Source organism: Pelophylax lessonae (genome assembly GCF_965119305.1).
Source record: "Pelophylax lessonae genome assembly, chromosome: 10".
In the NCBI taxonomy this organism is placed as follows: Eukaryota; Metazoa; Chordata; class Amphibia; order Anura; family Ranidae; genus Pelophylax; species Pelophylax lessonae.
In genome coordinates, this window is record NC_138777.1 from 110,810,514 (window position 1) to 110,824,686 (window position 14,173).

A 14,173-nucleotide genomic window follows, 5' to 3' on the forward strand; every position below is an offset into this window, starting at 1 on the left:
CTAGCTTACTCCTGCAGAGGGCGTCATTACCCAATAGTGAAGGCTTATATGGATCGCCGGCGACTGTCAGAGGACGTAAGAGAAATAATGGTGGCCAAACAAAATTTTAAAACTTTGGGCCCAATTTGGACATTTTCACTTAATGGTGTACTCACTTTTGTTGCCAGTGGTTTAGACATTAACTGCTGTGTTATTTTGAGGGGACAGCAAATTTACACTGTTATAAAAGCTGTACACTCACTACTTTACATTGTAGCAAAGTGCCATTTCTTCAGTATTGTCACATGAAAAGATATAATATTTACAAAAATGTGAGGGGTGTACTTACTTTTGTGAGATACTATATACAGACAGGTCCATAAATATTGGGACATCGACACAATTCTAATCTTTTTGGCTCTATACACCACCACAGTGCAATTGAAATGAAACAAGATGTGCTTTAACTGCAGACTTTCAGCTTTAAATTTGAGGGTATTTATACCCAAATCAGGTGAAAGGTGTAGGAATTACAACCGTTTGTATAGGTGCCTCCCACTTTTTAAAGGGACCGAAAGAAATGGGACAATTAGTTGCTCAGCTGTTCAATTGCCAGGTGTGTGTTATTCCCTCATTATCCCATTTACAAGGAGCAGATAAAAGGTCCAGAGTTCATTTCAAGTGTGCTATTTGCATTTGGAATCTGTTGCTGTCAACTCTCAATATGAGATCCAAAGAGCTGTCACTATCAGTGAAGCAAGCCATCATTAGGCTAAAAAAAACAAAACAAACCCATCAGAGAGATAGCAAAAACATTAGGTGAGGCCAAATCAACTGTTTGGAACATCCTTAAAAAGAAAAAACGCACCCGTGAGCTCAGCAACACCAAAAGACCACGGAAAACAACTGTAGTGGATGACCGAAGAATTCTTTCCCTGGTGAAGAAAACACCCTTCAGAACAGTTGGCCAGTTCAAGAACACTCTCCAGGAGGTAGGTGCATGTGTGTCAAAGTCAACAAACAAGAGAAGACTTCACCAGAGTGAACACAGAGTTCACCACAAGATGTAAACCATTGGTGAGCCTCAAAAAACAGGAAGGCCAGATTAGAGTTTGCCAAACATCTAAAAAAGTCTTCACAGCTCTGGAACAACATGACAGATGAGACCAAGATCAACTTGTACCAGAGTGATGGGAAGAGAAGAGTATGGAGAAGGAAAGGAACTGCTCATAATCCAAAGCATACCACCTCATCAGTGAAGCATGGTGGTGATAGTGTCATGGCGTGGGCATGTATGGCTGCCAATGGAACTGGTTCTATTGTATTTATTGATGATGTGACTGCGGACAAAAGCAGCAGGATGAATTCTGAAGTGTTTCGGGCAATATTATCTGCTCATATTCAGACAAATGCTTCAGAACTTATTGGACGGCGCTTCACAGTACAGATTGACAATGACCCAAAGCATACTGCAAAAGCAACCAAAGAGTTTAAGGGAAAGAAGTGGAATGTTATGCAATGGCCAAGTCAATCACCTGATCTGAATCCGATTGAGCATGCATTTCACTTGCTGAAGACAAAAATGAAGGGAAAATGCCCCAAGAACAAGCAGGAACTGAAGACAGTTGCAGTAGAGGCCTGGCAACGCATCACCAGGGATGAAACCCAGCGTCTGGTGATGTCTATGCGTTCCAGACTTCAGGCTGTAATTGACTGCAAAGGATTTGCAACCAAGTATTAAAAAGTGAAAGTTTGATTTATGATTGTTAATCTGTCCCATTACTTTTGGTCCCTTAAAAAGTGGGAGGCACATATACAAACTGTTGTAATTCCTACACTGTTCACCTGATTTGGATGTAAATACCCTCAAATAAAAGCTGAAAGTCTGCAGTTAAAGCACATCTTGTTTGTTCATTTCAAATCCATTGTGGTGGTGTATAGAGCCAAAAAGATTAGAATTGTGTCGCTGTTCCAATATTTATGGACCTGACTGTATGTATGTATGTATGTATGTATGTATGTATGTATGTATGTATGTATGTATGTATGTATGTATGTATGTATGTATATATATATATATATATATATATATATATATATATATATATATATATATATATATATATATACACATATACATACACACACACACACCCACTGTATATCTTGTACATTGTCATCATATCCCCTTTTAATAGCCTCTTCTCCAGAGTGAATACCTGTAATCTTGAGGCGGTCCAAACTGTTTTGCAAAGGGTTGCAATAATTGCTTTGACTCTTGAATGTATGCAAATTTAATGCAGGAGAGTATTTTGCTAGCTTTGTTAACCAACTTGGCATTGCATGCTATTGCAAAGTCTGATCTACAAGCACCCCTAGATCCCTTTTTATTACAGATTCTCCCTCCCAATGTGTATTTTTGCATTTGTATATTTTTGGAACCCAAGAGTCTAACTATACATTTCTCAATATTGAGCCTCATCTGCCATGTAGCTGCCTAAACAACCTTACTAAACAGCGTGAGTTTTCAAAGACAGGCAAGTGTTGAGCAATGCCATGCCTTTGGACCTGGAAAGTACTCTGCAACTAAATTTTACAAAGTCACGAATGTCTTGAAAGTGCCACAAGTGGAACCCAGCGTCTGAAGGTCACTTTCTAGGCTAGTGCTGCTTCTCCAGGTACAACACTTACAATATCAGACTGAGGAGAGGCCAATCGTGAGGAATCCTAATGAAAGTCAACAAACGAAAAATACAAAAATAAAAAAATTAATAAAACTAAAAACTGAATAAAAAAGCTAGCAAAAATTGGGTAGATGTTTCTGCTGTAGGTAAGAGTATGGCAAAATAGTATCTAAATTCCTGAATGTCCCTCAAGGGGGAAGAAAAAAAAAAACAAAAAAAAAACGAAAAAAAAAACGAAAAAAAAAACATTATTGATCTACTTTCCCACTGCTACGTGATAGAGACTTGCATGAGTACTATAAATAACCGAAACTCAGTATGCTGCAAATACCTTCCCATTTGCAAAAAAATCAACACAACACGACATGTGACGCACAGACCTGCAGATGAAGAAACATCTGCTCCCCCCCAAGCCTATAACCACCGCAGGGAGCCCAAAGGACATCCCTGCCCCAGTCACTAACCCCCGGGGGGCCAAGAACTTGCTCAAAGACCCCGTGTGCGATCCGGACAGCCCAGTGAGCAACAACTGCATCCACCCCCCCCCTCCTTACTGGAGCAAGTGGCAAAGTCAGCTCCTATCTAACCCAGGGAGGGAGGGGGCATGGGGGTAGGTTGGAGCCAAAAGACCACCGTGACTGCTGTTAGAGGGGCTGGGCGAAATGGAAGGGAACCTGGGGGTCCAAGCATCCCAAGGAGGGGCCCACATCCACCCAGAGACCGCAAGAGCTAAGAGGGGGACACTAGTCACTATACCAACGACAATCAGATGAGCGCCACTCCGGACAAACTACCTCTCCACTCGGGGTGGGGTGCTGACTGCCAAGGGGCACGCTGCGACTCAGGCCGAACCAGGTCGTGTGCGTCTCGGCGAGGTGTCTCACTCGCAGGCCAGCCCCCATCCATTGGGGCTCTGGTCGTGGCGAGGCCTAGCGCGGGGCTTTAACCTGCACATGCTCGCTGGCCGACCTGGGAGACCTTAAGGATCTAGACTATCCAGTCTGAAACCCAGTCCGGTTATTATATATGTATTGTATTTTAAGACGAAAACTGTACTGATTAAACAAAAATAGTACAAACCAGTATTGTAAGAAAACATTTTTGGTGCTTGTCCCATCAAATAATTTCACAGGAAGGGTCGTGATCAGCTTTTGAAAACTGTATACTATCAAATTATCACACAATCGCTCAAAAGAAGTATTTTTCATACCATTTTCTGATGGGGTGTACGGTCCCTTAAGACCTCATTCACACTATTGCAGGTTTGTAGCCTGTGTTCGCTCAGGCACGGCAGCCCATTAATTTGAATGGGTGGTTGCAATTCCCGAATCCGCAATAGTGTGAACCAGGCCTAAAATCAATACACAAAACAGAAAAAATTGAGAATATACTGTAGCTTCCCTTTAAAAGGTAACCAGATTTTCTGCAAGATTCAGAACTACAAGTGTAAAAAATCTAATCAGGTAGTAGTCTAGTGCTTGAAAAAAGTTAAGTGGAAATTGGTATAAGTAGAATTAAAGATTGTACCTTCAGTGTTTCTGCTGTGTTTTCACTCTTCGCCAGCACACTGCCTGTGATCCCAATAATACTGACAGCATTCACCCTAGTGCTGGTGTTATTGCTAGAGACACAACCCTCACCAAATTTCATAACTTGTTCTGGGGTCATACACTGTAAAGAAAGCAGGTAACAGAAATGTTTAACAGAGAATAATATTCCATTATAAAAACAAAAAAAAAAAAAAAAATGTGTGCAGTTTCTAAACAAGGATAAAATTTCAAATATAGAAAAAACTTGGAGAAGTAAGGGAAAGCAAAAATATGTAGTACGTTACCCTCATACCTCCATTACATTTCTTTCCTCAGTTTTCTAGTTTTTGTAGTAGAGGCTTTTGAATAGTCAAGAAACAGCCTCCAACGGTTCTCTCTCTGTTTAAAAGTTTACAGGGGGTGGGAACAGCTTCACAATCCAGCCCCTCCCTCTCTTGGGCATGTGGCTGTGATTGGTTTAGAGGTGCACACCCAAGCTGCTATCTCGAGCGAGCGCGCTCTTCACGTGCCTCTGTTTCCATAGGAGCATGTCCCTACTCCCCAGTTAAAACCTGGAAACAGAAGCAGCATGTCACAAGCAGTTGTGTCCTCACCTCCCAGCAGCTGGGTGATGTTTCCCTGGCTGTGATCTTCAGGATTCCAACACCTCCTACAGTGGGCTTTATTGTTCCGGTGTCCTCAGGACTTCCTCCTCCCCTTCCCCCAACTCAGGGGCCGTCACTGTCAGCTTCTCCTCCAGCCCATGCAAAAAGAGGGGGAGGGAGTGAACTAGTTGACAGGATTAAGAACAGAAAGGAGGGGAGGAAGTGTAATGAAGACTTCTCATGTCCAGGTATCCTCTGCATGAACACAGGTATGAACTCTACACATGCACAGTGTTATTTTAGAAGAGGAAACCTGGTAAAGAACATATTAACCGGTTTCCTGTGTCTGTTCTCTGAATTGAACATTGTGCTCTGTGTAGGGAGCATACCCTGTGTTCAGTACATAGAAGCTACGCAGGGGAGAGGGAGACTGGCACTTTTACCATCTAAAGTGACCCTGGATATTTCCTCAGAGTCTCCTTTATTGTACATAAAAAAATCATCCCTTAGCCACAATATGGGCTCTACGTTTTATTACAGTAAATGTAGGCAGCGCTGACAAAAGCCAGTGTTGTATTTTACTGTACAAATGCATTTCTTGCATTATAAGTTTACTAGGAAAGTAGAATATGACATACAGAGCTGCTTTCATGAATGTGTGCTTATCTTGTTCTGTCTGCAACAGGGAGGAGGGGGGAACAGGAGAGCACCTCTGAGTGTTATTGGAACTATTTTAAACAGAAACGGCGCACTTCTAAGAGGGCAGAATAGATTGGTAGATTATGCAGCTCATAAGGATAAGTATAAAGGGAGAAAGAAGGGAAAAAAAAAAAAAAAAAAAAAAGGAGAGACCCATACTTCTCTTTTAAACAAACGCACACACACACACACAAAAAAAAAAAAAAAAAAAAGAAATTATATTATATACACACACACATTTTTTTTTTATTATTTTTAATGCCATGTTGCATAGATACCTGTGGTATTCCTTTAGAGGCCATTGTCTCTAGCAATGCTCGCACAGCACTGCTTGCAGCTTCTAAAAATTCATCTTGTTTTGGAATATCTGAGGAAAAAAAAAAAACAGAAAAATGAGAAACCTAAACATATCAGATATAAAAATGGGATTTTTGTACTCATTGTAAAGCCTTTTCAAAAAGTCCATTGAGAAACTATTTAGGGTTATAATGCCATCCGGAAGGACACTGGCAAAAAAAAAAAAAAAAAAAACTATAGGCCAGTCGAAGATAATCCACTTCTACTACCATTATGCCTCAGTTTAGCAGCAAAGCAGTGAAAAGAACATGATCATAATGGTAATAAGGGTTGGAACCTATGTCTCTCAATGGACTCCAAGATTTCAGGATGAGTGCAAACATTTTCTTCCTCTTCCATTGAGACAAAGGGGGGAAGGACCACCTGAGGTGTGGGCAACACAGCAAAAAAATAAAAAATGCCAGCAGGCAACCCCCCCCAAAAAAAAAAAGTAGCTCAAGGAGTCACCCAAAGGACTTTGTACTCAAAGTCAGCATCAGTTGAGGCCTTTATTTCCATCTTGGAATACGTGTGAAAAAAGGATAAGCAAGGTGGCATCCCTGCAAATTAGAGAAACAGTTGGTTAATGTTGAAATGCCCAAGAAAAATGCAGAGTAAGCCTTGACAGGAAAGGCTTAAACTTGATCCATGAGACCATAGGCTTGGATGAGGGTCTGCCCGAGCCACCTACAAATGATGGACCAAGCTCCATGCAGGATAAGGCAGCTTTTTGAGATACCCACCTCTCATGTGATGGAAACTAGGAATTTCAAATCATTGGTAAGAGTAGAAAGACAAAATTCACTGATGGGTTCAAAGATGGCTTCTGAAGTACAGAGAGAATCAGATAACATCCCACTTAGTCACAGAGAAAGGAACAGAGGAGGCTGCACAAGAGACTACCTGTACAAAATCTGTTAAAGTTTCAACGAAAAAGAAAGGGCAGAAACCTAAACCTGAAAGTCAAAGGCTCGTCCAGATGTAGCTACAGGAAAGAGGAAAATATTTGTTCCTAAGACCAAAGATACCAAATGGAATATGCCTTCCATGTCCCAAGCTAGACCTTGTGGGAAGTAGCCTTCCTAAATGTTACCATTGTAAGAATCACAGCTTCAGAAACGCCTCACTCTCTTAAAACCTGGGCTTCAAGGGCCATTAAACCCATTAAATGCTTATAGCAGTGGGAGCAAGGTGTTAAACACACACATCTGTTGGATCGCTTTCTGTAAATCGCAGATCCTCTGGGAGCCAGCAAAGCATCCACTGTCCTTACTAAGAAGATCCCAGTTTCTAGAGACAATCTGTTCAGTTTGCTGTTGAACCTGAAAGCCAGGAGGTCCACATCCAGCACTCCCTAAAGGCCCAGACCATCTCTGGGCACAGGGAACATTCCTCTGGGTCCAGGCATTGCCAGATGAAAAATCTTGCCAGCCAACTGGCCTCGCCTGTGATGGACATGGCAGAGAAAGCTGGAATATGAAATTTTGGCTTTGTCCAACTGAACCCAGATCACCCTCCAACGGGATAGTTTGAAGCTGCAGAGACAGCCAAATCACGTATAGCTCCAGGATGTTGATCGAAAAGATAATCAATCCCACAAATCCTCCAGCTTCCTTTTGACCTATATCACCTTTAAACTATGACTTGAGCAAAACAGAACCGCCTCGAAGGTTGACACCATCAGACCCAAGGCCCGCATGCAAGTCCGCAGAGAGTACAGATTGTTAGAAAACAGCAAACAGATCGCCCCCTGCAACTTGTGTAGCTTGTCTGGAGGAAGAAAGACCACCTCAAAAGCGGAATCCAGAGTCAGGCTTAGATAATCCAGTCTTAATAAAGGTATCAGGGCAGATTTTTTTAAGTTGATGTTTCAACCGAACACTTGCAGTCTGTACAGTGATCATCCAGTTGCCCAGCAGGGCTGAATTAGAGTCCGCTCTCGGTAGGAGATCGTCCAGGTAACCCAGTACTGAAGATTGGGGCCAAAAGACCACCGTGACTTTTAGAGGGGCTGGGGGAATGGAAGGGAACCTGGGGATCCGACCATCCCAAGGAGAGGCCCACGTCCACCCCGAGACCACAAGAGCTATGAGGGGAGACTACTCACTATACCAATGACATCAGGTGGGGGCCACTCCGGAAAGACTACCTCTCCACCCGAGGTGGGGGTGCTGACGGCCAAGGAGTACACTGCAACTCAGGCCAAACCAGATAGTGTGCGTCCCAACGAGGTCTTTCACTCGTGACCAGCCCCCGTCCATTGGGGCTCGGTCGTGGCAAGGCCCAGCGCTGGGCTATAATCTGCACATGCTCGCTGGCCGGGCTGGGAGACCTTCAGGATCTAGGATATCCCGTCCGAAACCCAGTCCGGCTGTTGATTGCAGTTCTCTCAGGAACATAACTAGCTAAAAAATTTAATTTTTAGCAAAGATTCTCTTAAAATAAAAAAAGACAGCCGGGTACTAGGTTCGACTCCTAAACTAGGCAGAAAACCTGAGGGCTATAGCAGAGCGAGTGGGTGTATGCCTGCAGGGACTGCCCCATAGGCATGGTAAAGCTTTTTCCTGCCTAGTGTCCAACTCCTGTAGGGGGTAGCATAACCCAATGGTCAATCAGATATGGAGCTGCGTCTGTCAATGAACGATAGAGAAATGATATTACCAATTGCTAACTAGATAGTATATAGTCCTGAAACAACCCAACAATGTAGATTACATGCACTGATCAGCCATAACATTATGAGCGGTAAAGTGAAAAACATGGATTATCTCACTACACTGGCACCTGAAAGTCAGGGAGATATTTTATGCAGCAAGTGAATTCCTTGTGTTGAAGGAAGAAAAGAAAAAAAAGAAATTGCAAGTGTAAGGATTTGTTGGTTCTGATAGAAAGGTGTCCGAAAACACAGTGCATCGCAGTTTGTTGTGTATGGGTGTTAAATATTTATTCCAAATTCATAATTCGGCACTTATTGGAATTATTATATTCACAACAAGCTTGCAAAATATATGTGATTTTATGATTAATCATAGTATTATTATGTGTGAATGACCTTGATCCAGTGATTAACAATGGAGTTCTTCATCTGAGCTGAGACAGTAAAATGTCAGATAATTCTGGAGTATGTAGCTAGTTGGAAGATGACATATAAGGTATCTGTGGGATAGTATGTCATGGAAGTCAAGAATAGGATTCATGTGTAATACTAGGAATAGCATATATTAGTTTAAATAATGTTAGCTAAGGACTAAAGTAATCCCAGTCATAATTAATCGTATTTGTATGTATTTACTTAGTGTTATACAAGTCATATAAGTTGGTTATATGTGTTACTTATTGTGTAAGATAAATGATGGTTATTTAACATGACATCAGCCACACTAGACGTTACAAGAATAGGGTGTTACATGTGGGCTTGTCAATCAAAGTAGTTCAAGACCAATCAGCTTTTTGGTCATATACATATTAGGAATTATGACTTCATGGGCTTAGTACCTCCTCTTGTATAGTATAACTGACGTTAGCAGAAGTTATGATGCCATACAAGGCTTGGAGTATGGAAAGATGATGACGTATACATGTAAGATAAATTGCCACGAGATTCGGACACTCATCACATAGACTAGGACACACAGACACTCAGACTAGCGAAGATCACACACATTACTTTTTCTCCACACAAATCTATTCATAGTCCTTTTTTTACAACCTAAGCAGGTGTTTTGCTCTCTGAAACCTAGCAAATGTCATTTCCTGCTTCTCCGGAGACGAGAAAAGATTAACACGGAAGAAGGACACACACAGAGGAACACACATGGCTATATTGCCATGAATTCACGCTGAACACATCTTTTCCATGAATTATTGTTTTTATTCCTCATATTTTTACCTACACTGAACTGAACTGTTATACCTTTTACATTGTATTGTTGATGCCAAGTGTGTTTAAATAAACTCACACTTTGTTTTTTGAATCAGTCTGGCTATCAATGCTAATCAAATCAAAACGCCTTAAGAGATTAAAATATAGAGATATATTCTATATTTTACAATGGGAATGTATAGCCAGACCAGTCAGGGTGCCCATGGTGACCTGTGACCATGGCCAAAAGCACCTACAATGGGCACATGGCCATTAGAACTGGACAACGGGGGCAATGCAAGAAGGTGGCCTGGTTTGATGAATTCCAAGAATGATCTGAAATACACGAGTTCAAGGTAATAAGTCCAGTCTCTGGAGGCCCCACCCCACAACTTACAGGACTTAAGGATCTGCTACTGATGGCTTGATGCCAAATACTACAGCATACCTTTAGAGGTCTAATGGAGTGCATGCCTCGACGGGTTATAATGGGTGGTCATAATATTATGGCTAATCTGTGTATATGATTCTATTCATCTTAAAGTGATAATAAACCCAAAACCAAAAATATGTAATATGTTGCAGCTTACCAATCCTTTGATGTTGTGGCTGCATTCATTTTCATTAAGGCTTTTTGGCCAGCAACACACCTCCTGTATTAGAGCGTCCCAACCCTAGATGAAGGAGCACAGGGGCACCTTTGGACTGCAGCACTGTCACCTGGGGGAGGGGAGTGTTAGATGTACTAGCAGAGTTAGATATACTAACTGAAGCCAAACCCCGGCTCATACTGCAGTTACACAAGCAGTTAAAGCAACAGTGTTTTTTTCTTTTGGGAAAAAGATTTTACAAGAATATATAAAAGTTGATCATTGGAAGCACTCCTGTCCGTGGTAAATGGTTTGTCTCTACACTTACATATTTCAGGACAAATCACCAGATAAAAATAAAGGAATGAAAGCCAAAAAAAAAAAGAACACTAATGCAGCCATCACATCTAACAATTGGCAAGCTGCAATAACATAAAAGGTTTGCCTTTGGATTATTACCCGGTTAGGTTTTCTTGTGGGTGTCAGAAGTAAATTCTTGTCTTATGGAGAGTTTTGGGCTCTAAAAGTAACTAAGGATGCAAGCACTCACAATGTTATACTGATTAAGTGATACTGATTAAATGTTTAGGAATCGCCTTGATTTGATCTGAAATAAGTGGAATGAACTGAAAAAAGCAAGCTGCATCTACCCAACAACACTAACCCATATTCTTTTGAAACATTTATTCGTCCATCCACACACTAGCAGGTCTCCCACACAGGGCAGCCACAATAAAGTTATTTTCTGTAACCATCTTGCTTTAATACTATTAAAGATAGTAAGTGGCAGCCTAGTACACACGCAACGAATTTCCGCCGACCGGTCGTCCATCTTTTGTACAGAGTGGTGTTTTGTTGGTTGGAATGTGCCTAGACTGCACACCAATTTTCCCGTACAACAGAATTCTACTTCAGAAGTGATGTCATGTGTTGGTTTGCTTTCTTTGTGTTCTTTCTTCTCTGAGCATGCCCAGTCTTTCTCATAAGATTTTTCCCTGTCGAAATCTGTACTGACTGCACGAAAATCGGACGTGTGGACAAAAATTTTTTATAGCCTGCACACCAGATTTTTTCAGCCGAAAAGTCGGAGTCGGTTGTCGGAAGCATCATACTAACAAGCCGAAAATCGGCAGATCGGTCGTCGGACAAAAATTCCCGGCTGAATTTCGACTCGTGTGTACGGGGTTTAAGTAAGCAGGGTGACAGCACTGAGCCAAGCAGCATCAGCGATGTCACATGTGAGGAATGTAGGCAGCACATTTTTCTTTCAATATTGCATGAATCCAGTTTTGGTCTATGTGCTGGGGCTCTTATAAATACTGTAGAAACTAGACTCAAAAGCAAGTCAGTTTTTTGAAAAACTAACATTTGTACAAGGTACTTTTAAATGATTAGCAAAGTTATGAAGACCAAAAATGGGAAAGAACTAAAAAACAATATGCTATTTATCAAAGACTTGTCTGCCACATTCACTGCATATGCACACCGATTACAAATACCGTACAATGGTGTGACTATAACCCTAGTTGTGCCCATGTACACTTTTTTCGGAAGTCTATGCTTCTCAATTGATAGTTTGTATAGACAAACCTTTATTAAAGTAGATATGGGTTAAATTTTTCTTGTGCGTGTACAATTGGGAAAATTTCACTTTACTTTCTGTTGCAGAAATGCAACAAGAAGTTAGTGAAAATTTCCCAGAGTGAAAGCAATTGTCATCTTAGCTGTCCCCGGAACAGGTGCCCTCATTGGAAGTGCTTGCCTTGTTTTTGGGATACCTCTAAACTTTTACATTTCCGTTCTCAGTGACAATGGGCACCAGTACAAATAGAGGGGTACATTTCCCCAATGGAACACAAAAATAAAAAAACTTGACAGAGGGTCCAACTCTCCCTCACTATCAAAAACTTGAAAAAAGGTACAGTCTAAAGATATACTAAAGTTTTGCAAAACAAAAGTTTTGCTGTAGTCTGCTCAATATACTGACTATGAAAGGTTTGTGACTGATAACACTAGTGCAGACCCATGCTAAGTGGAGTATGTACGTCTATGCACAGAAGGAAAACCTTTTATATTTATCACTCTAAAGCGAATAGGTACTTCTAATCTGGCAAGCAAGGAAGCTCATTCACAGAGACTATTTGAAATGTTTCTTCATCAAGTGTACAGCATCTTCCTTCCAAAGTGTCCCTGGTATTGTACTGATGTGCCAATGCTTTTAGCCTTTAGACCTGCAGTACTACTTACCGCCTTCATGAAAAGTGATCTGCAGTGGATCGCTGTTCAGAGAACAGTATAGCAGCAGCAGACAAGCAATCAGAGGCTACTGCTGTCTCCTGAATTTTTTTTTTTTTTTACTTTTACATTATTAACCACTCTACTACCGCTCACAGTAATACTACTGCGGCAGAGTGGCTCGTTCCCGTCCAGTCACGTAGTATTAACGTGACTGGACTCCTCCCCTTCTGGGCGGCGCTTGCGCGCCGCCGGAGGCTCGCTCCCGCTGTTTTCATTCACAGCGGGAGTCGGGCCAGGGGAGGAGCAGCGGCGATCGCCGCTGCTCTTACCCGATCGTCGGGGATCGAGTCTGGAGATCCGCCCGCTGTGTGTAAACACAGCGGGCGGATCTCCATAGTGACAGGGAGTGACAGATCGGACTGTTCAGCATAGCTGGACATCCGATCTGTCCATGAATCACATAGTCACCTCCCCCCCTACACGTCAGTAAGCACCAGGCATACATTAACCCCTCCCTCTCCAATAAAATTAACCCCTTCCCTGCCAGTGTCATTTTTACAGTAACAGTGCATATATATAGCACTGATTACTGCAGTAATGTCACTGGTACCCCCAAAAGTGTCAAAAATGTCAGTCAGGGGTCCGGTCTGTCCGCCGCAATGTCGCAGTCCCGCAAAAAAAAAAAATCGCAGATCGCCGCCATTACGCGTTAAAAAAAAAACACCAAAAATGACAGAAATCTTTCCCTTTGTTAGTAAACGCAATAACTTTTGCGCAAACCAATCAAAATACGCTTATTGCGATTTTTTTTACCAAACATATGTAGCATAAAACAAATTGGCCAAAAACTTTTAAAAAAATTGGTTTTTACATCTTTTTTGGGGGGAATTTCATATAAAAAAATGTGAAAAATATTGTTATTTTTTCAAAATAAACGCTCTTTTTTTGTTTATAGCGCAAAAAGTAAAAATCGCACAGGTGATCAAATACCACCAAAAGAAAGCTCTGTTTGTGGGAAAAAAAGGACGTAAATTTCGTTTGGGTACGGCGTCGCACGACCGCGCAATTGTCAGTTGAAGTCGCACAGCGCCGAATCGCAAAAAGTGGCCTGGACGGAAGACAGCAAAATCCTCCGGTTGTAAAGTGGTTAATAATTGCCAAATAGCAATTTTACTATGCAAAACCACGCTGCAAATGATAGACGTGCATTTGGCTCTAGGTTGTGGTGCAGCTCCATTGAACTCAATGGGCAAGTTTGATTAAGGTGGTGGCACTTGGTGTTTCTGGCACACACAAATGATCTACTGGATGGTGGAAGATTTACTTTATTTGAATATTTTATAGACTTTTATTTAATAGACTTCACATTTGAACACTGAACACTGTTTAACTTTTTTTTTGCATATATTTTTTGTCAAATAGATTAAAGACATAGAAAAGCAGCGCTAAGGTGAACTAAATAAAATCAATACAACAACATATGAATAGCGAATAACAAATACTGAATTTGGTGTAAAACAAGTCCAATACAATGATGTATCAAATCTTCAATAAAAGTGCAGTGCAATCAGGGACCAGAAAAAGGATCGCCACCTCCAACACACACACCTCTTACCAGATCAACAGGACCATACATTATAATGGTTACATG

General features: G+C 41.5%; 1 protein-coding gene across 1 annotated transcript in view; it reads right to left on the reverse strand.

The window, feature by feature from the left end:
- HEATR3 (HEAT repeat containing 3) overlaps positions 1 to 14,173 on the reverse strand; it is a 155,169-nt gene that overhangs the window by 60,575 nt on the left and 80,421 nt on the right. Inside the window, exons 12-13 of the mRNA XM_082271172.1 lie at positions 5,775 to 5,863; positions 4,191 to 4,334 (exon numbers count right to left, since the gene is read on the reverse strand). Of these exons, the coding sequence (XP_082127298.1) occupies positions 4,191 to 4,334; positions 5,775 to 5,863 (233 nt within the window). The remainder of the gene's footprint in view (positions 1 to 4,190; positions 4,335 to 5,774; positions 5,864 to 14,173) is intronic.